The following is a 24,050-nucleotide window of genomic DNA, read 5'->3' as shown; positions in this document are numbered from 1 at the left end:
AGTTTGTAGGGCCTTACCCTCGAGAGGGAGCCCTTCCAGAAATTCTCGACGGCCAAGGGAGACCCAAACCGAGGAGGGGGTTTGGAAATAGTTTTCAACCAACAATTGACGCGCCTCGGTTATTACCTCATTAGCCGCGTCATTGCCCCAAGCGCAAAGATACTTTAACATTTACCCCCAACCCCTCTTTTATATCCCTTTCAACGGACGATATATCTGTGGACTATCATTTTCGTTTTTGGATGACAAGTAAATTACTAAGCCGTTATCTAAGTCCAAAATATGCAAAACAAATATTTGCTCATTCTGATATTAAAGTTTATGTTTAAAGAAAGTACCATTTCTATCCCACATCGACTGACGAAAAATAGTTCCTCTTATTTATAAAACACATTTGCGGACCATTTGTCACCGGGCTTGGTAGCGCTTGCCTGTAACTCAAGTGTGGGTATTAAAGATGGTTGGACAGTGATTCAGCCCAGCCAGGTTGGCTCCATTGGTGCACAAACTGGCTTGCCCGTTCCAAGTTGTGAGTTGGACCATGTGGCTCGAGCGAAGGCTTGGGTCACGTGGTTCCTAAAGCAGGGGGCACTGCGTAAGGCTGGCTTCACAGAGCTGCGAAAACCCCTCGCTCACGACAGTGGAAGGATAACGAGTCGGGGCTCTATGGGTCCATAATAATCTGCTTGGTTGTCTCAAATGAACAACCATCTTTTTTGGAAAACTGTTCGCTAAAACTAATTACAAGTTCAACATCAGAAAGCAAAGTGCCTCAAGTCATGAGGAGACCTATTTGCACTTGTTTTTCTTTGCTAGCTTTTAAATCATGAATTTTTATTGTTTACCTGACATGTTACAGAACACGAAATGCTTCAAGATTATCCGCAGCTGCATCCTGTATAGGCCATGTACAGATGCAGGAAACTGCATTCCCTCCTAACCTTTTGTTGATATGGGCCTTTTATGCGATTTAGATATGTTACTATCCGACCATTTTTATACATTCTGATGTCATATGGGCATGTTTTACCTGTGTTCCTTATTCAAACTTTACTTGAACGACCCAATATTTGTACCAAATTGAAATGGAATAACAAATTCTGGTTTCGAATTAACCGAATCTATCTGTTCGATATGAATACATGATTTTAACCCTACTAAATTGCGGTATCTTTATACTAATATACTCCATCACAGACAAATAAGAAACAAAACAGACAAATAAGAAACAAAATAAACGCCAGTCTTTGATTTTTTTTATGTAGAGCCATCAGCAAAACATTAAACTTCAATGAGCTTTGATCAAAAAAACAACTGAAATACAATGAACAAAAAACTTTTACAATTTATTTAAGAAAATAGTAGCAAACTTCTAAGAAAAAGAAATATTAGAACCAGAGATTGTAGGGCTTTACCCTCAAAAGGGAGCCCTTCCAGAAATTCTCGACGGCCAAGGGAGACCCAAAGCCGAGGAGGGGGTTTGGAAATAGTTTTCAACCAGCAATTGACGCGCCTCGGTTATTACCTCATTAGCTGCGTCATTGCCCCAAGCGCAAAGATACTTTTTTTCATTTCCACAACCCCCGTCTTTTATATCCCAACACCCCTCCCCCTTTCATACCCTCCTCCGATGTGGGATCAATCACAAACTCAAAACTTCTTTCACAGCCATTCAATTTGCTTTTGAATCACTTGTGTGCTAATTGCTAGTTGAGTTTACCTCATCATCTTTTTCAATCTTCATGCAGTTATAACCTAATTTATAATTTGTGCTTGTCAGTTATAACCTCGTTCTGGTGATGATTCTTTAGTAAATCTGCTGCGATTTTTTAGAATTAGATCTTTTAATTGTTACTTAATTTAATCAGTGGGTTAGTGAGCAGACCATGTTCTTCTTTTGTATAATTTACTTTGATTGTAGCCTATAAAAGAAGGCTTTTGTTATAAAACAATAACCCAGATACAAAGTTCAATCAAATAACCATTTTTCAATAGTTAACATCATGTAAAAACTAACCTGTTGGAAGATAAAACAATAATTAATAAATAATACACTGGGTATGTCATCTATCCGGCATCCATCTTATGTATATGGAGTTTATATGTCATGAGACTGATATGTGCTTTTGGCATCTTTTCATTCTTCTGTTTTTCCTGAATTTAGCATCAAGTCCAATACGCGACTCCATCTTCTGCAGCCGGTGTGAAGTAGTGCACCTACGGTAAACTGTCCGGCTGTTATTTTACTCTAATATAAACAAAACAAAGATTTTGTCACTTTGGCAAGTTGATCTTCAGGAAGAAAAGCTACTATGAGTGTAAATTATAATTGCTCATTCAGATTCAAAAAGTACCATTTCTATCCCACATCGACTGAAGAACAATCTTCCCTCCTATTTGTAAAACACATTTGCAGACCTTGTATCACCGGGCTTGGTAGCGCTTGCCTGTAACTCAAGTGAGGGTATTAAAGATGGTTGGACAGTGACTCAGTCCAGTCAGGTTGGCTCCATTGGTGCACAAGCTGGCTTGCCCGTTCCAAGTTGTGAGTTGGTCCATGTGTCTTGAGCGAAGGCTTGGGTCACGTGGTTCCTAAAGCAGGGGGCACTGCGTAAGGCTGGCTTCACAGAGCTGCGAAAACCCCTCGCTCACGACAGTGGAAGGATAACGAGCCGGGGCTCCATGGGTCTGTAATAATCTGTTGGGCTGTCTCAAATGAACAACCATCTTTTTTGGCTCACCATTTCTGTTACAGCTGCAAAGCAAGTAAGAAGAAGTTGTTGAAGTCAAATATACTCACATCTCTGCTTCATTTGACAAATTCTATATCATACATATTTGATGTTGAGTGACTGTTGATTGTCTACAAGTTTATCTGAATGTGTATTTTGACTTCAAACTAATCGAATTTGTTAATTATGAACGAATTTGACACTATTGACTATTGTTGTTTTAAGTTTTTATGAATTTGTTTAAAATTTGTTTTTAAGTGTAATGAGTTGTTTTGGTTTCTTTGTTGAATTTATGAGCTGCTAGTGATCAATCTCATGAAAGTAAACCCTAAGTCTTAATTAATAATATGTTATTTAAGGTTACTGATGGATGAATATTGCATTTCTTGTCTAAGGTGTAATATTCATCTTGCTTATGATCAAAGAGATTCTTACTAAAGAAATATTTGAACAAGACAGCATTGTGTGCTAAAATGGTAAGAAAGAAAGAATGAAAAAAGTACCTGTTATGCTACATTACTTTTCCTTTAAGCAAAGCGAGTATTAAGCGCTTTGTAGGTGTGTTACTTTATTATATCGCTATTAATTTTTATAATTATATACGTTTTCGACCCCCCGGTTTTATAATTTTTTTAAGGTATATACGTTTTCGACCCCCGGTCGGAAATCTCAAGCTTCGCCAGTCGCCACTGGAAACATTCATGTTCTTTCAAGACAAGCTTGTGGCAGACAAAATACAGATAGACACTAGAAGTGAGTATGTAACACATTTAGGATTGTTGGTTATGCCTTGTGGTTTTTCAATACTTTCCAACTGATAGTTAAGTTATATTATGGGTGCTGACTTGATCTGAATAGGCATGCATTATCTAAAAGCTACAACTTTGTGAATAGGCATGATTAATGACACATATATATGCATGTGTGTATATGTATATGTACATGTACACAACTAGGTGACAATTTCAGCCGTCCACAGCAAATAAGCACACCACCACCTTCAAAACAATACCACGGTTGTTGAGTAAAGGTATCAAGATGGTTGGATCGGGTAATGGGTCAAAACGGGTCAGGCTGGGTTGGGTTGACTTGCTAACACTTTTTATTGGTGTTTTAATTTTTTTTTTTTTTTTTTTTGTAAATAAATGATTATGAGGTTTGTATGCATCTAAATTTGAACTTTTGTGATTGAACTAGTGTTTTGTTGTAAAACTGTATGCTAAATGTCTGATGATATACGCAGGTTAGAGAAAATGAAATAAAGGAGACAAGAACAAGCACAAGTGAAGTAGTTCAAAGAGCAAAGAAACCGAATGCTCGACAAAGGGCAGAACCGTCCACAACAAATGAGGGGAGTGCCGAACATTCTCACCACCCGTGTCATATCTTTGGTCTTGCAAAACATGCTTTTCTCAAGTGTGTAGGCATAGACTCCACCCCTGACAGACACCACGATAAAAAAGATCGACGATTATGCCCTTGCTCTTTTGGTCACACCTTGTGAATGTACAGTATGTTTTCCTTCATACCTTTTAGATCAGTTAGTTTTGATTCTCCATGTAACATTAACATTGTAATTTGTAGCATGTAATAAAAGTTTCCGTGGTTCAAATAAATGTTGAAATGAATTCGACAGAATGTTTGTTTAACAAATAAACGAACATGAACAAGATATAACGTCCGTTTAGTTAAATGAAGAATATGTTCGACAGAATGTTTGTTTGTTTGTTTGTTTAACAAATAAACAAACATGAACAAGATATAATGTCCGTTTAGTCAAATGAAGAACATGAACAAACTTGTCGCTTGTGAACTTTTTAGTTAGTTGACTAAAATGGCAAGTGGAGTGTTCTTTTACAGAATACAATAGCCATAAATCTTATCAATTACAAATAAGTGGATTTGAATTTTAACGAGTTTGGATAAAATAAAAAATAATTAAAATTAGATATTGATATATTTTTGTAAAAAGAATTTAAGATAATTTGAAAATAGATACTAAAGAACAAGTAAGCTGATTTGAAATAAAAGAACTAGTACATAATAAAAGATTGTTTATCGGCTTCCCTCCATCAGACTGCACGAAATAAAAGAAATAGTACATAATAAGAAAGGGATAAACATACACTTCGATCCAAACAAAATAATAGATGGATAGTCTATGACATTAAATTGGTTCATACAGCTTCAAACAAAACTGAATAAAAGTAATAACAATAGATAAGAAAACACAAACCGAATCTGGATGAAATCGGAGATGAACACCGCTTCAATTCGATCACTTATGTGTGAAACTTAAAGATAAGAACACATGATCCTGTAGTTAGGAACTCGATGTTATCAACATACACTTGCAATGAAGAAAAGATAAACCTACATACTAACCGGGATGAACAAGAACCGAACCAGATTTTGAAATCTGGAATCTGCTTGTTTGTGAAAACTGAAAAGTTTAGATTTTGATTAACAAAACAAGATTCGTGTTGAAACTGACGCAGTTAAAGAAGTTAAATTTAGTGTAAATTAGAGATGTTTCGTAAGAACAAGTTGAACCCGCGATATTGGAATAAGTGGAAAGACTATAATAGCCAATGGGTCTTGGACCACACTGGCCTGGAACCGATGAATATGAAATATGATGACCACACCACATTAGGTGTACACGAGTGCTAACAGCTCTATCCGGTTTTCCCGGCTTGGCCCGTAGAGTACTCGCCCCTACCAAAGAGAATGATAACCACTACAAAATAATCCAAATTCAGATGATATTATTATGAATCTCAAAATTTCCTATTGACACACCTGTTGGATCACATTGCCAATATGATACATCAGATGCAAACTCTATTTACAAAATCAAGCCCCCCTCTTTCATATCCAGAAAATTAAAACTGTAGAGATTCACTTATTTGTAGTACCTCAGCAGCAGCAAATTGTCACACATGAATTGTTCTGAACTTAATAAAAAACAATAATCGCCCTCGGCCCCCTCTACAAAATTCATACGCAGCCGAGTACAGTGCCAACGGTACAGCACTTATAATACCACTAACATATTCCATGTATTTGACTATTTACACTATCTATAACTAACCAGTCTTTTTAAGTTTATCCATTTCTTTTTGTCCAAGTAAACTAAATTAGAGCTTAAGTTATATTTCACAATCGTTCTGAACGACTTCAAGTACCGTCGCATTGCAAAAGAAGCACCTCTCGCAATTGATGAGATGGCGATTTATGCAGCCAAAACATGAAACATGTGTGCATGGTAAGAATTTGGCATCTGCTTCACACCTGTAGCAGATGCAGCACACATTATCATCACTTTCGGTTTCTTCTTTGTGGGCCACCCTCTTGTACTCTGTTCTCGAGATAAGATGGCTGGATAAATCTTCTAACTGCCGGAGTTTTGTGAAATGAACATCCCCCTTAAAGGTGCCAGCCTGGCAAAGTGATGCAAGATTATGTGAGAAGATTACTTCAGAACAGGCAACTAATGAGTCAAATATGATCTAAGATTTTATATCATCAAAAAAAGAGTTAAGTGCCATTTACGTCCCTGTGGTTTGTCCACTTTTGCCATTTTTAGGCTAAATTTCAAAATTGTACCATTTTCCTCCTTGACATTCTCGAAACTTGCTGAGTCCAAAAAACTAACCCTAGGTAAAAATGATCATTCTATATTTTTATTTTATTTTTAAATTTTCTTCAACTCTTTTAAAAAATGAAGCAGCAGAATTTAAAAAAAATATATATGTATAAAGAAATTCTGTTGTTTTATTTTTTAGAAGAATTGAAAAAAAAAATAAAAAATAAAATAAAAATATAGAATGACCATTTTACCCCTGAGCTATCTGAGATTTTTAACTGGGGTTAGTTTTTTGGACTGAAATGGCACGTATCGAGAATGCCCGGGAGGAAAATAATACAATTCTGAAAATTGGCCTGAAATGGAAAAAGTGGACAAACCACAGGGACGTAAATGACACTTAACTCTCTAAAAAATGATCTAAATTTCTGAATAAACGTATATCGAAAGTGATGGGGACTAACCCAATTGAACTCTAATAGGTACTGGAATCCCGAAATAAGAGTATCAGCACAGTCCATGCTAGCAAAAATGTCGACAATATCGTTCTGCTCGCCGGCGTCTGTTACAAGGCTCGCATCCAACAGATTCAAGATGATACCTACTAAAGGTGCCAAAATCATGCCTTTGTTGACTTTTTCTGGAGTTTGACTAGGCCTTCTAATTATCCTGTAGAAGCAATGAAACTAGTTAATATATTTGAATAAATCTAAGAGTCAATAAAAAGAAGAAACTTACAAGTCAAAGAACTCCGGGTCAGCAATGGAAGTCAAATGATTGAGAACAAAAACAACCATCTCGACTAATCTGCGCAAGTTCGTATCTGCCCCTGACAAAAAAGCCTGAGGAATCTCACAAGTACAAAACTCTAGTACCCTTGCGAGATTGCTTGAAAGATCAAATATAACACCGCATTTCCTCTGCTGAAACTCAATCATCTGCAAAAGAGAATGTTCATTCTTAAGAAAAAATGTATCACCAGACAAAACACAATTAGTTCGAGAAAGATGATTGTCCGTGTACCTGGCCTTTTTCTTGCATTTCTCGTATGGAAACCGAGAATTCCGTCATTGCCCAGCTTAGATTATTAAAAAGGCGATTGAGAAACGCTGAAAACAATTCTTCATCTTTCAGACAAACCTCACGTAATAATTTCTGTTTTGACAATAAACATCAGGAATTTTATATATAACAATTAACAAACATTGCTACAGTAGAATAATAATATTATATTGCTACAATTTACAAAATGCCCTTGGTTTTTGTCTCTTAGTTTTATTTTTTCCTTTGTATTTTTGTTTACCTCGACCTCTCAATTTTCAGCCTTGGCACTTACACCCCTTTACTTTTCTAAACACTTTGTAAAATGTCATTTTGAACACCCCCCCCCCCCCCTCAAGTTTTACGTGCTTATTTTTGTGTACGTTGGTCAGATATAATACGTTTCCGGTCTTATTTCTATGTACGTTTTCGGTTGGCCTACGTTTTGGCATAAATTTTGTTTGGAAACGAGTTGGGTCAAGTAATACGTCTTCACTAGGCGGTATAAATTCGAGTTATTATACGTTTCAAAGCTGTGCAACGTGTGAGACCATTCTGTAACTTAAAAAAAACACTATCTTCTTACGTGCTTATTTTTTAAGTACAATTCGGTATAAATCCAAGTTGGTTTGCATTTCGACGTAAATTTTTATCGGTAATGAGTCAGGTCAAATATAATACGTTTTTTCATGCTTTTGTTTGTGCGTGTTTTCAGTTGGTTTACGTTTTGACGTAAATTTTGTTCGGAAACAAGTTGGGTCAAATATTTGACGGTATAAATTTGAGTTACTTTAAGTTTCGACGCCGTCGCAACGCGCGGCGGGTCAAAATACTAGTTGTTTCACAAGAAACAAGAATCAACCTGCCTGACCTGCTCCACTAAAAGCAATGTGGTAAACTCTCACCTGAAACACGCTAGAAACCGATGAAGACTCTCCGTGCTTTGAATATCCAAACCCGCAACCTTTGCATAATCTTACTAGTATATTCGTTACAGGAATCCAGGATCGGTTATCAAACGCTGATAAAAGTGATGTTGGGAGGCTACGAGTTGCTGCTCGGTTGCTCTCAAAAGCAGCCAAAAACTCCTTGTACTGAACTAATACAGAAATTGATTGAAGAAGTAGATCTCTTAGTTCTGCGCTTGATATTCTCGGGTCGCTGAAATGGGTAACCACAAAAGTAACCTGAATAAAAAAAACATCGAAAACATTAGTTTATATGTAAATAGTTTATATCCGTAGTTATAAACTTACAAACATGGAAAAAGAGGAACGTACAAATGAACCAAGTCCTTGTTTTATAAACATTCCTGCAGGGACAAAAGGAGGATCGCTCTTTCGCAAAACATGAAAACAATCAACCTGCAAAGCAAGATCAAGAGGGTTTAATAACCTCAAAATATTTTTGGGTAACGCAAAAAAGTGAAAGTTTATATTATGAGGGTTCAATGGCGTACCAGAGTTTCTAAATAAAATTCAGGCACATAACTGAAAACCAAATCCATTTTGCTAAGAACCAGAAGCAACTGAGAAATCCAAATACATGCTGCATACATTCCCCTCTGTTTCCAACTGGCAAAAAGAGAGACACGGTACCTACAATACAAACATGGATACAAATTTAATAAATAAAAGAGTAAAATGCTATTTTCGTCCCTGAGGTTTGGCAAATTTTGCGACTTTCGTCCAAAGGCTTGTTTTTCCGCATCTGGATCCAAAGGTTTGAAATCTTGTCATTTTCATCCAGCTCGTTAACTCCATCCATTTTTGTCCGTTAAGTCAGGGGTATTTCTGTCTTTTTTGTTAACTTAAAGAGCAATTCAGTCTTTTTCACTTTATGTAAAAAGACTGAATACCCCTGGTAAAGACCAAATTGCCCTTTAAGTTAACAAAAAAGACAGAAATACCCCTGACTTAACGAATCAAAATGGAGTTAACGAGCCGGATGTAAACGGCAAGATTTCAAACCTTTTGGATCCAGATGCGGAAAAACAAACATTTGGACGAAAGTCGAAAAATTGGCCAAACCTCAAAGAAGAAAATGGCATTTTACTCTAAATAAAATGTTTCACAGTCGTTTAATATTTTTTCCCTTGGGACTTCATATTTGTATTTCAGGCTTATATTTTAAGGTCAAATAGAAGTATATTAAAGGTCAAACATGGATCGCACCAGTGCAGAACACATACAATGGAAATTTCCAAACAATAAAAAAAATTAAAAAGAAATATTTACCAAGCACAATGGCGCACACAATCTATAACCTCTTCACGGTAGACACTTCGGGCCTCTTTCAGCTGCCTTAATTGTTCACCACCGCCTCGTTCTCTTATTTGTCTGTCTGTTTCTTCCAGCTGGGATATTGAATGTGACTGAAGAGTCATGTAACCTGACACCTGCAGTCAAAAGTCAAAACCACCCATGTTAGACAAATAACTTTGTCTTACAAGCAAGCATTACAATATTAAAAAAGATGATATATATATATATACATAACCTGTTTGAAATTTGGCGCAAGGCCCAAATGGTACAACAAGAGCATGGCATCCAAAAGCTCCTCTTCTTTTAACGTTGACGAAGATGAAGTACTCTCTAACGCTACAACCCTCATTTGCTGCACCAGGAGATAACCAAACTCAGAATCCGACTGGTCACTCGTGCTAGGTTTATCCGCCATGTCATCATTCAAATTGCCAGAACTGCACTCAGCCGCCACCTGAGCGGATCTCTCCGGAATGGAACCGCAATGGCTCTGAGAAGCTTTAGCCGTATATCTAAAAGGATTCTTAGAAATCCGTGAAAAATTAGCGTCCAAACTTAAGCAACAACACGGCTTCTGAATCCCTGCATGTGTTATTCTGGTTTCTGGGTCCACATCATCTACACACCCTTCCTCCCACTGAACCACTTCAGCTTCAGGGTCCACATTCACAGGGTGGAAATTAGCTAGATGACTGTAGGACCCACCGAGCCTCGAGATCTCAACTCGGTGAGGGTCGTGTTTAAGAATTAGTGGAAGTGGAAAACTTTGTTGACCACCTCTGTGAAGAAACCCGACAGTGGGCCCACCACTAGTTCCAGAACCCAACATCCAACCACACCCTCTTACTGCAAATCCTTCTGATAAGAAATGAAGTATAACGGTGAACAAAGAAACAAGAACGGAATTGCTTGATACACCGTGTGGCAGTATGTTGCGATCTGCTCCCCTGTTTCTTAATATAATGTTCTGTAAAAATGTTCTGAAAACGGAGCCTGGTAACTGAGGAGGCGTTACGGGTGGAATGAATTGCATGACTAGACAACATAGGTCCCGATGTTTCTCCTCAATCTGCAAAACGGGTGCGTAAGTACTGAATTCATGATGCTTTTTATTAACTGAAAACATAATACAAGTTTTTTTATTAACTTTTTTAAGCCTGTAGTTAAATGCTAAGGCTCTTTTCGTTGTGCTGCTCTAGTAGAAAACAATAAATAATACAAAACTAGTATTTTGACCCGCCACGCGTTGCGGCGGCGTCAAAACTTAAAGTAACTCGAACGTATACCATCAAATATTTGACCTGATTCGTTTTCGAACAAAATTTACTTCAAAACGAAGACCAACTGAAAACGCACATGAAAATAAGCACGAAAATGTATTATATTTGACCCGACTCATTACCGAGAAAATTTACGTCGAAACGTAAACCAACTTGGATTTATAACACAACGTACTTAAAACTAAGCACTTAAGAAAATAGTTTTTTTTACGTTAAAGAATGATACCACGCGTTGCAGAGGAGTCGAAACGTAAAGTAACTCGAATTTATACCGCCTAGTGAAAACGTATTATATTTGACCCGACTCGTTTCCGAACAAAACGTAGACCAACCAAAAACGTACATAAAAATAAGCACGAAAGTGTATTATACTTGACCCACGTACATTAAAATAAGCACGTAAAACTTGAGGGGTGTCAAAATGACATTTTACAAAGTTTTTAGAAAGTTGAAGGGATGTAAGTGGCAATGTTAAAAGTTGAAGGGTTAAAACACAAAAAGAAAAAGAAAAAAACATGTGTTGGATGGCATTATTGTAAACTTTATTTAGAAAAATAATATAAAAATAGAGGTTGTGTCTCCTCTTTTGTTATATAATATCAAAATGAACTTACAGTTCACAACTTCACACGATAGAATATAGGTCTAGATGAGATGGATCATAGAAAAACTATACCTTATTAATTGCTTCAGTCAACGTTTTAGTGGTCAACATCATACTACTTTCATGAGAAACATCTTCACATGAACCAGGCCACCATACAGCAGGTATCATATGCTGAAGATCTTGTTTATTTGGACATCTCTGAGATAAAAATCCTTCAAATAAAAACTCAAAATCAGACATCTTCCACCAAACCACCATCAAATCTTCACGTCTTAACATGTGACATGCCAACGCAAGATATGGATATGAACCCGAATATGGACTCTCTCGTAACACAATAGATGCAGTCTTACAATGGTAAGAAAGGGCAGAGATGAGGTGTTCAAACATCAATGTGGACCCCGGGAAATCAAGTAAAACATCAAGTACTTTATCCAAACTTTCATAATCATGAGGTGCTTGATCCCGGAAAACGTCCATGAGAAAAGAAAGAAGTGGGCCCCAGCTTATGTATTCCACACTCTCTGCATTTGCGTTAAGAATTGAGAATAACTCCATACAAATTCCACGAGAAACGGGATTATATAACTCGTTAACAGGCATAAACCGTTTTAAACTTCTTAGCTTTTCCATAGAGCTATAACTGTTGTTCTCCCCTCGCCACATATTCAACAACTTTGAAAAGCAATGAAGCAAACCAACAGCTAATGGATTTGTCGATGGTGGGATTTGAATCAGTTGGAAACCTTGAATAGGATATCTAAATGGACGGGCCCCAAAATTCAAATGACACCGTTCGCCTTGAGAAAGAGAAATTGCGGGATAATACCCTAGCCCAGGAACCATTTTCTTTATTCCATTAAACGCTACACCAAGAGAAACACCGTTTCTATAATATGAAATTTCATCAGCTTCTAAATCTATGCAGCATCCAATGACATCGCCAACAACCCATGTCTGGCCATACGGTTGAGGATTTAGGTTCCACTTGATGACCCGTTTTCCATCAAATGCATATGAATCATCCGCATCACCTACACCTGTGTGTTCTGTAAAAGGGCTAGAAATAGTAGCCCATCCAAGCTGTTGTAAACCAGCGGTTTCTAGAGTTACTTCATACATCCATTTACCTTTCCATACACATGCATTTGCTCGCGCACTACTGAATACCGCGTGGCTTTCAATTAACAAAGGCGGTTTTATAAGTTGAAATTCACCGCACACGCTCGATTCTTCAATTTTAACAATGTAAGGTCCAGAACCGTCAACACTGGCAGACGCTCCTTCTCTTGAAGTGTCAACAGTCAATAACGTTTTATGATATCTCAAGTAATCATTTTTTATAATAGAGCAAATTACATTAGCATCAACTTGACATGTCAGCAAATTAATCGTTTTCGACGGGAGGTCGAACACATGTTCAAGTGTCCGTTCAAGTGACTGTTCACCAAAATCATCACAGTACGAGAGAAGATGGCTTTTCTGACTACTCTCCTTCTTATCTTCACCGTCCAATATTACAGCCAAACCAGAAGCAAGCCAACTTGTATGCTGGCTGTCATCAGCCATTAGTCAAATAAGAAAAACAAAGCCACCCAAAGTGACTTAAAAACTACAACCAACAGCACCAACGCCTCGAGCCTCAAGTATAGATACGCCAACCATCAACAAACAACAGCATTTTTATAACTTAGGATCAAATGATTCAAATCTCACCCTGAAAATTAAAAAATAATAATCAGCAAATAGAATCCAATTCTACAGATAGACAAACAAATTCATGGAGTTCATATTAATTATAACTAAATAAGATCCAAAACACGAACATCTAGATTAGGAATTTGACTTGACTCACACAGTGAAACTGTTAAACTTGTTTTGCTTCAATCTAAAACACAAACAACTGAATTACTATTAGTGAGTAGTAGTATATGTATAGTCTGTGTATGTAGCTTATATCGATTGTGAGAGAGACGGTTAAAAAGCATCTAGTTAGTTGAGGTAATAGAGGATGTATACATCCTCTGTATATAGAGGTAACAACCATAACCACCTCAACTAACTAGATGCTCCCATAACCGCCTCTCTCTCTCTCTCTCTCTCTCTCTCTCTCTCTCTCTCTCTCTCTCGCTCTCTCTCTCTCGATCAATATAAGTTTCATACACAGACTATACATATACTACTACTCACTAACAATTACTGAAATGAAGCTCGCTAGCAAGCCCTAAAGTAAATCATCATTTCAGTTTTTGACAACAAACACCAGACAACGCTACAACTACAAGTTTCGATCAGCAGCTGGAATTCAGAATAAACTTAAACAAAGAGATACAGCAAACAAATAGCCTATGAATATATGCGAAATAACTCTTAACTCATGCGTAACAGATCACAAACTCATATCTACTTCAAAATTCATCTATCTATCATCCTACAATAAACACCTAAAAATCAAATTACTTACAAATCATGAGATCATGAAGCGACTGTTACTCCGTACGAAACTTGTGGCGCGTTAATCGTAGCGAGTGAAGCAAAATTTGAAAAATCAGAACAAGTTGTTGAAGAAGAGAAGAGAGAAATTAGGGTTTTTGGATTATGAGTGCCAGAAATTTGGGAAGTCACGAGGAAAGGAATGAATGAGGTGGTGGAGGCTGACTGAAATGCAACCCTATTTCATCACTCACCGACACGTGGCGGCTTCATTTACCAGATCCAGCGGCGGCTTCATCCACAGTTCTAACTTCCCCACCAAAATTATTGGATATTTATATATTAACTCTGCTTCAAACCTATGGTTAACATTTTTTAACTGTTGTTAGCAAAAAATTATAATCTAGATGTTATAAAAAGATTATAACAAAAGTCTATGCCTATAAGGTGATGATTCAACTGCCTTGATAAAAAATGATCTACCATCCATTAGATATTTCAGGTTTATCCATTAGATTCGGATTCGATTGTCATTCGTAAGTTTTTATGTAATTACGTTATCAATTACATGTATAGACATAGTTTCATATCCAATTGTGAACCATTATGTAATTACGTTGTTAGTTACATGTGTAGACATAGTTTCGTAACCAATTGTAAACCATGTCTCATATAGTTATACCGCTAATATTCATCGAATACATGATTACTAATTGCTTGTCGGGTATCAAATATACTCATTAGTTTGTTCAAAATTATCCATTATTCTCACACACAACTTCAAATGTCATTTTTTTTTTTAAATTCGTTGTGTTATTTGTTTCACTCTGTTAAGACATCAACACTAACACAAAATGAAAATAATTAGTTATTTGATAAGATTTTGATATTAGAAAAGGTAATTCAAAACACATATTTCTTAGTGTTATGGCTTAAGAAAGCGAATTAAATAGCACAACCACGTTTTTGAAGTTTTTTCTTATATTTTTTATATTTTAATATCTTATATACTAGTTAAACCTTATAATACTAACCATGTTACCCTCCTTGAACACTATACAAGTTACACTAGTAAAACGAGGTTAAGTAAACACTAACTTGGCTCTTTATCTAAAATCTATCAATAATCCAACAAACTAGAAACAAAAGTAACCGATATGTAACATATCTAACAAAACATGCATCAATTAACATAAAAGAATGTTAACAATCAAAGTGCAAGAATCAACCAAAGTGTCACTAGGTTACTATTTGCTCTCCACCCACACATGAATTAACAGTGGAGGCACATGTATTGGCTTGTATTGCCTTCAAGAAGTGCATGCCACATGTGGAGGCTATAAAAAGCACAAAAGTATGCCCACTTTAACACAAGTGTTGGTTCTTTGGCTCTGGCCACAACAATGCAAGCCAAGGTTCGCTCAAAGTGCCTCATGTGCAATCTTGTTAGTCCCCACCAGTCCACCACCACCACCACACAAAAAGTAGTTTGGGGGAATATATTCTAGGGTTTATTTGGGCCAAACATAATCTTATCACTTAAGAAATTGCTTGTTTGGGATGAAAAAAACTAAAGGGTTCATACTTTGTCATTCTAATTTCATAAGTTTTTTTTTATTAATAGGTGTCTAGGAGATGCACTAAAATAAATTATACCGGTTAAAAGGTCTTCTTAATAATATAAAAATCTATAAAAGATGGATAAAGTAATAAGACCACACACAGTGGGACATGAAAATGTAACATGGAAGCCCCTCCACGTTGGGTACACCATCCCGCGTATGGCGTGGAGAGCGGTGTTGTGGGTGGGGCTTGAGGATCTTCACCAGCGTAGAGGGCAATTTTGTTGGTGATGTGGCACGAGTTAATTGGCGGGTTGTGATAGAAGATTAGTGATTGATGAGTTTTTTTAAACAAAATGTGGGGCCCTTTCCACGTCCAACACCATCCCGTGTTTTTCTTACCACGCCCCTTTGCCGACGTGGATACCACATCATGTCCTCCCACTCATAGTTAGGGATGGCAATGGGTCGGGTTTGGGACGGGTTTAGGTAATCCCAAACCCAAACCCGGTTAGATAAGCTTGTCCCAAACCCGTCCCAAAACCCGTCGGGTTTCTAGCGGGTAAATACCTATCGGGTATCGGGTAAACCCGCGGGTTTCGGGTAAACCCATTAATTTACAAAGATTACTTATTGGGTATACTCATCTCAAAACCTATTGGATATCTATCTGGTAACTACTAACCCGTTACATTCTGTATTGTCATTATAAAAATATATATCAAATAACTACAATGTATACGGAATAGATTACCTATATGTGTATTGGGTATACAATCGGGTAAACGGGTACACTTTATCGGGTAATTGGGTCGGGTAAACGGGTATATCACTAAATCCCAAACCCGTCCCAAACCCGCGAAAAAAATGAAAACTATTCCCAAACCCGTTCCAAACCCGATTAACCGACCTTAAACCCGTCCCAAATATGTCGGGTTTCGGGTTTACCCAACAGGTTCGGGTTTGATTGCCATCCCTACTCATAGTCTAAAACTTTAAACGAGACAAGTTAAAACTAACCTCTCTAAACTAAAAGAGTTGAGCTTGAATAGAAGATGCTAGTACTCATTGTAAATATTTTATTAAATGGGCCATTCAGTGTGTGAAATATAAAATTAGGGATGGGCAAGAACAATTATTAACCAGATAACATCTAAAATTTTTATATGTATGTATAGAAAAAAAGAAAAAAAAGAAACTTTGATTAGTCTCTCAAAATCTGGAAGGAAGTTCTTATTTTTATAGAACGTAATTTTATATTTTGTTTACTATATATACTTTAAAAGGAAAAAAGAGTAGAACCAGATTTAAACCTTTATCAAAACCAAACTATATGCATACTACAACATTTTTCCATAGAACATATTTTTGAGTTAATTACTGTTTTCGTCCTTTTAGTTTGTCAAAAATCCCTATTTCAGTCCATTAGTTTAAAATTTGTGATTTCAGTCCCTCTAGTTTCACTTTCGTAACCATTTCAGTCCCTGTGGTTTCACTTTCATAAACATTTCAATCCATTTATTCTATTAGTATAGGGACTGAAATGGTTACGAAAGTAAAACCACATGGACCGAAATCACACTTTTTAAACTTATGGACTGAAATAATGATTTTTGACAAACCACGTTGACCTTACAACCGATAATTTTTTTTATTTTTCACTTATTTACTATGTTTAAAGAGTTGTTTTTACCTATGGAATTATAGTTAGTATAATAGCTGATATAAAGAAAAAGATTATTATATGATCTCCAATTTAAAAATTACGTTTTTCATCAACGTATGTTATGGCTCTGATGTAATACTTGAATAATTGTAAATGAAAATTAATAGTAAAAGAAATGATTCCTACGAATACGGAATACGAGTATCTTATTAGGCTGAAAAGGGTATGTGTTAACTTTACGCAACTAAATTTAGAAAGTGACATATTAATTATTCTAGAAAAGATAACTTTGAATCAAGATATTAAAATATGGGTGGAGATATAATAGGAAGTTTATTTCGCTAGGAAGGATAGGAAGTAATCATAACCGTCCAATTGCACAATATACGGTCAAGATCAAAATCAAATTAAAAACTGTCATTTAAACACGCTCTCCGGAGTTTCAGGGGTATTATCGTCAAATTTCAAAATAACCGCCGTTGATTATACACAGAAACGCTTCGAAACAAAGTGCATTACGTTTTACACTTCCATTGAACGATCAAACACATACAGAAATTTGAGAAAATCATACTCCATTGAAGTTCATGGCGTCGTCGAGAGATAATTTGAAGGTTTACATTCGAGTTACTCAAAACAAATCAGTCTCTGAAAACCCTAAATCATCAAAGAAGCTAAAAACATCAACAGCTGAAGAGAACATTGATGAACAAGAAAATATTAGCCGAAAATCAACAATCAAACAACAAAGAACTAGAAAACGCAAAGATATTTCAGACAATGGTATATTTATCTATTTTTTGCTCTTTAACTGAATTCATGTTACGTTTTATGAAGTACAATAGACCTAATATATCATATCCGTTCCGAAAAATAGTTAATGAGTAATATTATCCCCTATCTTTACATTTTTGTTACCACAGACTATATTGCGTTTTATGTTAAAACTATGATCTAAGATACTAATGCTTCTTACGGGATTTATATATTGTGAATTAATGCGTTTTACCTAAATAAATTTGCAGAAACAATGAGATTATTATTATGATAATTGTAATCGAATTTTACTACATTGCGTTTTATCTTTGAATTTGCTGAGATACATGTGTTGTTAACTATTGCGTTTTATATTAATATAAATAAAAAAACAAAATGAGATTATGTAATGTTAATTTGGTGTGTTAAATAATATGATGTAAAGTATTGCGTTTTATCTTAAACCTGTGAATTACTGCTTTTTATCTTTATAGTGTTAGCTAATGCGTTTTATCATTAATTTCTTAATTGACATTGTTGACTAATGCGTTTTACATTAATAAATCATAAAAAACAAAATGAGATTATTTAATGTTAATTTGGTGTGTTAAATAATATGATGTAAAGTATTGCGTTTTATCTTAAACCTGTGTGAATCACTGCTTTTTATCTTTATGGTGTTAGCTAGAGAGTTTTATCATAAATTTGTTAATTGACATTGTTGACTAATGCGTTTTACATTAATAAATCATAAAAAACAAATGAGATTATGTAATGTTAATTTGGTTTGTTAAATAATATGATGTAAAGTATTGCGTTTTATCTTAAACCTGTGAATCACTGCTTTTAACTTTATGGTGTTAGCTAATGCGTTTTATCATAAATTTGTTAATTGACATTGTTTCATTATTCTATTTAAAGTTAAAAAACAAGAGGAAAAACAACAACAGGAAAAACAAAAAAGGCGAAGAAAGAAAGTGGTGATAGAATCATCAGAAGAAACAGTTTCTGATTCAATGGATGAAAAATCTAGTCGAGCAATTGTTCTGCATACTTCCAATCAACAACAAGTAAATTCAGGTAACATAAAACGCATTTAACATATTTCATGAAAAAAATATATGTTTTTAACACAATTCATTGTATCAGATGATGATTTTGTTGATCCACAACCAAGAGTTAACCTGACAAAAAATCAAAAGAAGGAAAAGGCAGAATCAAAACCAAAGAGATCACAGAGGAAAGATAAAACAAAAGAACAACCAGAACAACAACCATATTATGATTACGACGGAAAAAAAATTAACATTAGATGTGCAGTCAATAATCTAAAAGATTATATTGAAGGTTTGTCAAAAGAGCAAAGGAATGTTGTTAGAGAAATAGGGTTTGAGAGCATACTAAAATTCAAGCTGCATTCAGTTCCACGGAAATTCGGTTATTGGCTGGTAAAAAACTTTGATGCTGAAAATGATGAGATAAATATTGGAGATGAAAAGATTAAGATCACAGCTGAATTCATCCAAAAGGTATTTCAAATACCAAATGGAAAAACAGAGATTGTGGAAAAACTGAGACCAAAAGACACTGATCTTATAATTAAATTCTGGCGCGGTCAATTCCCCAAAGATATTTTGCAAAGAATGTATGCGCACAACTTGATTACTTATTTAAAATCAAGAAATGAGCTTGGAAGATTGTTCAAACTGAATTTCTTGGTTATTTTTTTTACGATCATGGCGGAGGCAATGCAGAGTAGTAATGTTAATCAAAGATTCCTGCCATCAATGAAAAGTGACAAAAAAACCCAGAATTTTAATTGGTGTGAATATATGCTGACCGTTTTAAAGCGTACAAGAAGACAATGGCCTGGAAATGAGAAGCTCTTCAATGGACCTATTGCATTGTTAGCGGTATGAAATCTGATCTTTCATTATTGCTACATATTTGCTGAATGCTTGTTTAGGCTGCTTGTTTATATTATTTGTTTGTTTAAAACTAGACTTTATAAAACGCAATGTATATTTTAAAACGCAATTATCTTTCATTTTTGTTTATTTAAGTTATTTGTTTCTTTAAAACTCTTCTTTGCTTGAGTAAAACGCAATGTTTTTGTAAAACGCAATATATTTAAAGTTACAAAACAATAGTTTTTTAATTTGTTTACAATGATTTATATTTTAAAACGCAACAAATTATGAATTTATTATTTATCTAAAACGCAATGAATCATACAGATACTATATGCATACAAAAAACAAGGATTTGATGATACTGAAAACACTGAAGAGTTCTCACTTGATAAAATTGATTCTACAACATTACAAGAATTTGAAGATGAATTGGAAATTGCTGCACAAAATGACGGCAGATGTCTTGTAAATGATAAAGTTAAAAAAGTCAGAAAGACTAAACAAAAAAAGAAAGATGAAAAGAATGAATTTTATGTTTATCCAAGTGAATCCGAGAATGAAAACGAAGAAATTTTTGAAGATGAATCTGAAGAAAAACATGAAGACGATGCTGAAGAACAACCAATCTCCTTACTTAAAGCTGCAACAGACTGGATTGATCAAGAGAATCAAGAGAATGTTCAAAACAGCCAAATTATAACAAATGAAACTGAGAAAACAAATACAGAAAGTGGAGGATCATGGGGGCAATTCTTCATTAAACCATCAGTAGGAAATAAAGATAAAATGTGGGTAGACAGTCAAAGCCGACTGCGTAATTTCATACCATCACAAAATCAAAGTGAAGGTCTTTCTGACATTCATTCAACAAAAAGTGGCGATGAAAATATGAAGAACATTAAAGATAAAAAATCACATGAAGAATATCTTGTGACTGCTTTGGATCAACATTTTAAAGGAATTGAAGAAGTTTTCGAAAGCATTCAATCACGCATAGATGAGATTGTGGAGGAAAATCCAACGAGTGAAGCTCTTCATAACAAAGTTAACGAATGGGTGTCATTGATTGAAAAATTCCACCATCAAGCAAAAAAGCACCAGAAAGTTAATATTGATTCAACTATGATTGAAACACCATCAAGATTTCTAAATTTGAGCCAAAATGAAGACACTGAAAATCAAATCATTTCAACACCATTGATTGTAAAACGCAATGATGATGATACAAAACACAATGAGGATAGCTCACCTCTAGTTCAATCATCCAATCCAGAAACAATCAGTGAGAATGAACCTGCATCTGTTCTGCAAACACACATTGAAAAACCTTCAATGGTACAATCATCATTTAGCGAAGAAACTCCATCATTAATGTTGGAGATTATCAAAAAGACAGATGAAGAAGAAAAAAAATCAAATCTAAAGAAAATTTCTCAGTTGTCTTCAAATGTTGATGAAAATGAAGTTGAAGTTGATGCTACTGGACACGGTGAACAAACCGAAATTCAAGCGGAATCTGAAAAAAAAAAACAATCGAACAAGATGTTCAAATTACTGGAATACAAACAATGTTTGATAGAATTGAAGAACAGGATACTGAAAAGGAAATCAGTGATCTACTTCAAAACACATCATTCCTACACCCACAAGAAGATCAGTATAAAACACCTGCAAAATCAGTTCATCAAGAACAACCAACAACTGATATAAGCAAAACAGAAGAAATAATCACAAAGATGGTACGACCAGATCGAGAGAAAAATGTTCCTGAAGTATTTTGTTCACCATATTATCTAAGACAAGTAGCAATGAAGGAATCAAGAACAGCACACGAAAACAACATATCGGGATATGCGTTCCATGCAAAAGGAGAAATGATGTAAAAATTCATTTATATACACTAAAACAAAAAAACAAAAATCAAAATATTATAATTTAATTATTATTATTATATTTTTTTGCAGGGATATTCTCTTTGAAATTAAAGAACATGCATTTCTATATAGATATGCTGCTGAAACAATGAGGCCAGGATTGGAAATCACCGGAGAAGTAATCAATTGTTGGTCTTATATTTTGAATGAAGAAGAAAAAAGAAGATCAAAAGACAACAAATCTCCACGATTTTTCTGTACTATTCGAATGCTGGTATGATATTTAAAACGCAATTTTTCTTATTCGTATAATGAAGAATTTTGAAGTTTGATTGAATTATGTTTTATAAAACGCAATAGAATTTTTATTTCTTTAATAAAACGCAATGATTTCTTTGTTTGAATGATGTTTTATAAAACGCAGCTGTATGTTTTATTAACTTCATAAAACGCAGCTCTATGTTTATTTACCTTCATAAAACGCAATAATATGTTAATTTGTTCTATTTTATACAGGCTTTACCAAATTGTGACAAGGAAGAATCTGAAAATAAAGGAAAGATGATAAAAGCATTCACAATGAACATAGAAAATATTCTTAAAGGTGCAAAGCTAAAAAGCATAAAGGATTTTAAAATTATCCTTGTCCCGATTCTCCATATACAGCATTTCTTTGTTATATCTTTCAATCTTGAAGAGAAACAAATATTCATCATTGACAACAGTGCGAAAGAAGAAACAAATGAATCTAAATATGGAAATGTCCCTGAAAATACAGTAAGTATTCTTAATTATCCTTTTAAAACACAAATATAAACCACCTAATCTTTTTGTTTTGTTTTTTGTTTTTTTTTTTCTATAGAGGGATGCTTTGGCAGCTTACCTTAAATCTGTTGGACATGAAAAAGCAGATGATATAAAGGGAATAATCCCTGTTAGAATGCAGATGAAATGGAGGACACAACATAATGGCATTGATTGTGGTATATTCACAATGCGTCATATGGAATGTTATAAAGGAGAACCGGTCGAAAAATGGGATTGTGGGTTTAACGTGGAATATGAAGTACCTGCAAATATCAAGAAGGTTAAAAACAAAAAACCAGTCAACAAGCAGACCGCACAACTTGAAGATTTAAGAAGAAAGTTCATCGCAAAGATATTATTGCACGAAATCAACGAACAAAGAGATTATGTTATTGAAGACTCAAAGACGTTTCGAGACCTCAGTGCGAAACTTAAAAAACAATCTTATGAAACTAGTTTAGATAGGATTAAAGACAGGCTTGCTCTTGCTGGTTTACTTTGATTTTGAAATGATACTTATTATAAAACGCAATGTTTTTTCATTTATCTTGGTTTTTATATAAATCATTATTTTCTTGATCATGCTAGTTACTTTGAGTTAAAAATGCTACTTACTATAAAACGCAATGTTTTTTATTTTAAAATATCAGTTATTTTTTTGTTATCTTAAAACGCAATATGTATCATTTAAAAATATTAAATCATTATTTTGTAAACAATTTATACAATTATATAAAATTTATAAAACGCAACATTTTAATATATGCTATTGTCTTTTTAAATTATTACAATGTATTAAAATGCTAAAAACTATAAAACGCAATATTTTTTCTAATTATTCTTTTCCAAACATATAACGCAATATATTTATAACGCATTGATTTTTTTTTTTAAATTTATAAAATACAAAAAACAAATAAAATAAACTGATATCTTAATGACAAGAAATGATTAGACCAAAAGCCTTAAAAAGCCTTTTAGATTCCTGATATAAATACTGTATATATGATGGAAATATCAATTAAAAGAAAAAAATAAAAAATAATCATTATTATTATTAAGACAAATTGATTCAAATTCCTCTACCAGTAGATTATATAAGAACAGAAACCCTAAACTATTTTCACATTTCTCTCATCATACACCAAAAAACACCAAAATACCCAACACACACAAACCCTAAAATGGATAATCAACAACTATCAGTTTGGTGGGTTAAAAGAGGCAATTTCTTTCTTCAATTCCTTGATGGAAAAAAAATAAAATACCATTCCGTTGCTTCTGTCCTTCAAAACTGCAATGAAAATGTTTTGAAAAGGATGAACGAAATAGGTATACCACCTTCTTGTTACACAGATCAAACAGCCGCACTGTTCAGAATTCTACACAAAAGATATGGTAATCCGAATCAAACAGAAACTGAAGATGCCCAGGTTACATCTTGGGAGTTCATTGAAGAAACTTTCAAAGTTTCAGTGACTTGGGACGATGGTGAGGTGGAGATGTATGACCCAAAGGACATATCT

At 34.7% G+C, this 24,050-nt stretch overlaps 3 protein-coding genes and 2 non-coding genes across 5 annotated transcripts; 2 read left to right on the top strand and 3 right to left on the bottom strand.

The window, feature by feature from the left end:
• Nucleotides 1–9: 9 nt before the first annotated feature.
• Nucleotides 10–161, bottom strand: LOC118486837. Its single transcript, XR_004880005.1, has one exon. It is a non-coding gene; the product is annotated as a U4 spliceosomal RNA (small nuclear RNA).
• Nucleotides 162–1,142: 981 nt separating this feature from the next.
• Nucleotides 1,143–1,687, top strand: LOC110907358. The gene is given in 3 exon segments (XM_022152350.1): nt 1,143–1,167; nt 1,378–1,418; nt 1,421–1,687. Coding segments are annotated over 3 exon segments (333 nt in total).
• Nucleotides 1,408–1,560, bottom strand: LOC118486829. Its single transcript, XR_004879996.1, has one exon. It is a non-coding gene; the product is annotated as a U4 spliceosomal RNA (small nuclear RNA).
• A 3,892-nt stretch (nt 1,688–5,579) lies between the features above and the next one.
• LOC110903694 (E3 ubiquitin-protein ligase RKP) lies at nt 5,580–14,236 on the bottom strand. Its single transcript, XM_022149474.2, has 11 exons — nt 13,978–14,236; nt 11,583–13,230; nt 9,862–10,695; nt 9,600–9,760; nt 8,822–8,960; nt 8,643–8,726; nt 8,268–8,549; nt 7,345–7,476; nt 7,060–7,259; nt 6,786–6,990; nt 5,580–6,175 (listed from the first exon to the last, which is right to left on the bottom strand). The coding sequence occupies exons 2-11, from the start codon at nt 13,080–13,082 to the stop codon at nt 5,885–5,887; spliced, it is 3,828 nt and encodes a 1,275-aa protein (XP_022005166.1). The 5' UTR covers nt 13,083–13,230; nt 13,978–14,236; the 3' UTR covers nt 5,580–5,884.
• A 3,525-nt stretch (nt 14,237–17,761) lies between these two features.
• On the top strand, nt 17,762–21,553 carry LOC110907359. The gene is made up of 4 exons (XM_022152352.1): nt 17,762–17,957; nt 18,852–19,010; nt 19,080–19,843; nt 20,168–21,553. The coding sequence occupies exons 1-4, from the start codon at nt 17,762–17,764 to the stop codon at nt 21,551–21,553; spliced, it is 2,505 nt and encodes an 834-aa protein (XP_022008044.1).
• The last annotated feature ends 2,497 nt before the right edge of the window (nt 21,554–24,050 follow it).

This window comes from Helianthus annuus, chromosome 14 (genome assembly GCF_002127325.2).
Source record: "Helianthus annuus cultivar XRQ/B chromosome 14, HanXRQr2.0-SUNRISE, whole genome shotgun sequence".
NCBI classification, from domain to species: Eukaryota; Viridiplantae; Streptophyta; class Magnoliopsida; order Asterales; family Asteraceae; genus Helianthus; species Helianthus annuus.
The sequence above is the reverse complement of the archived record's forward strand: the minus strand, read 5'-3'. Positions and strand labels throughout refer to the sequence as shown.

Excerpts from the sequence above, each read along its gene's own strand:
- LOC110907359 (XM_022152352.1), top strand. The coding sequence starts at position 17,762 with ATGGCGTCGTCGAGAGATAATTTGAAGGTTTACATTCGAGTTACTCAA. Across the intron at positions 19,011-19,079 it reads TCAACAACAAGTAAATTCAG|ATGATGATTTTGTTGATCCA; the intron begins GTAACATAAAAC and ends TCATTGTATCAG. Across the intron at positions 19,844-20,167 it reads GACCTATTGCATTGTTAGCG|ATACTATATGCATACAAAAA; the intron begins GTATGAAATCTG and ends TGAATCATACAG.
- LOC110903694 (XM_022149474.2), bottom strand. The coding sequence starts at position 13,082 with ATGGCTGATGACAGCCAGCATACAAGTTGGCTTGCTTCTGGTTTGGCT. Across the intron at positions 8,961-9,599 it reads TGTGTGCGCCATTGTGCTTG|GTACCGTGTCTCTCTTTTTG; the intron begins GTAAATATTTCT and ends TTTGTATTGTAG. Across the intron at positions 7,477-8,267 it reads CGGTTTCTAGCGTGTTTCAG|AAATTATTACGTGAGGTTTG; the intron begins GTGAGAGTTTAC and ends TTGTCAAAACAG.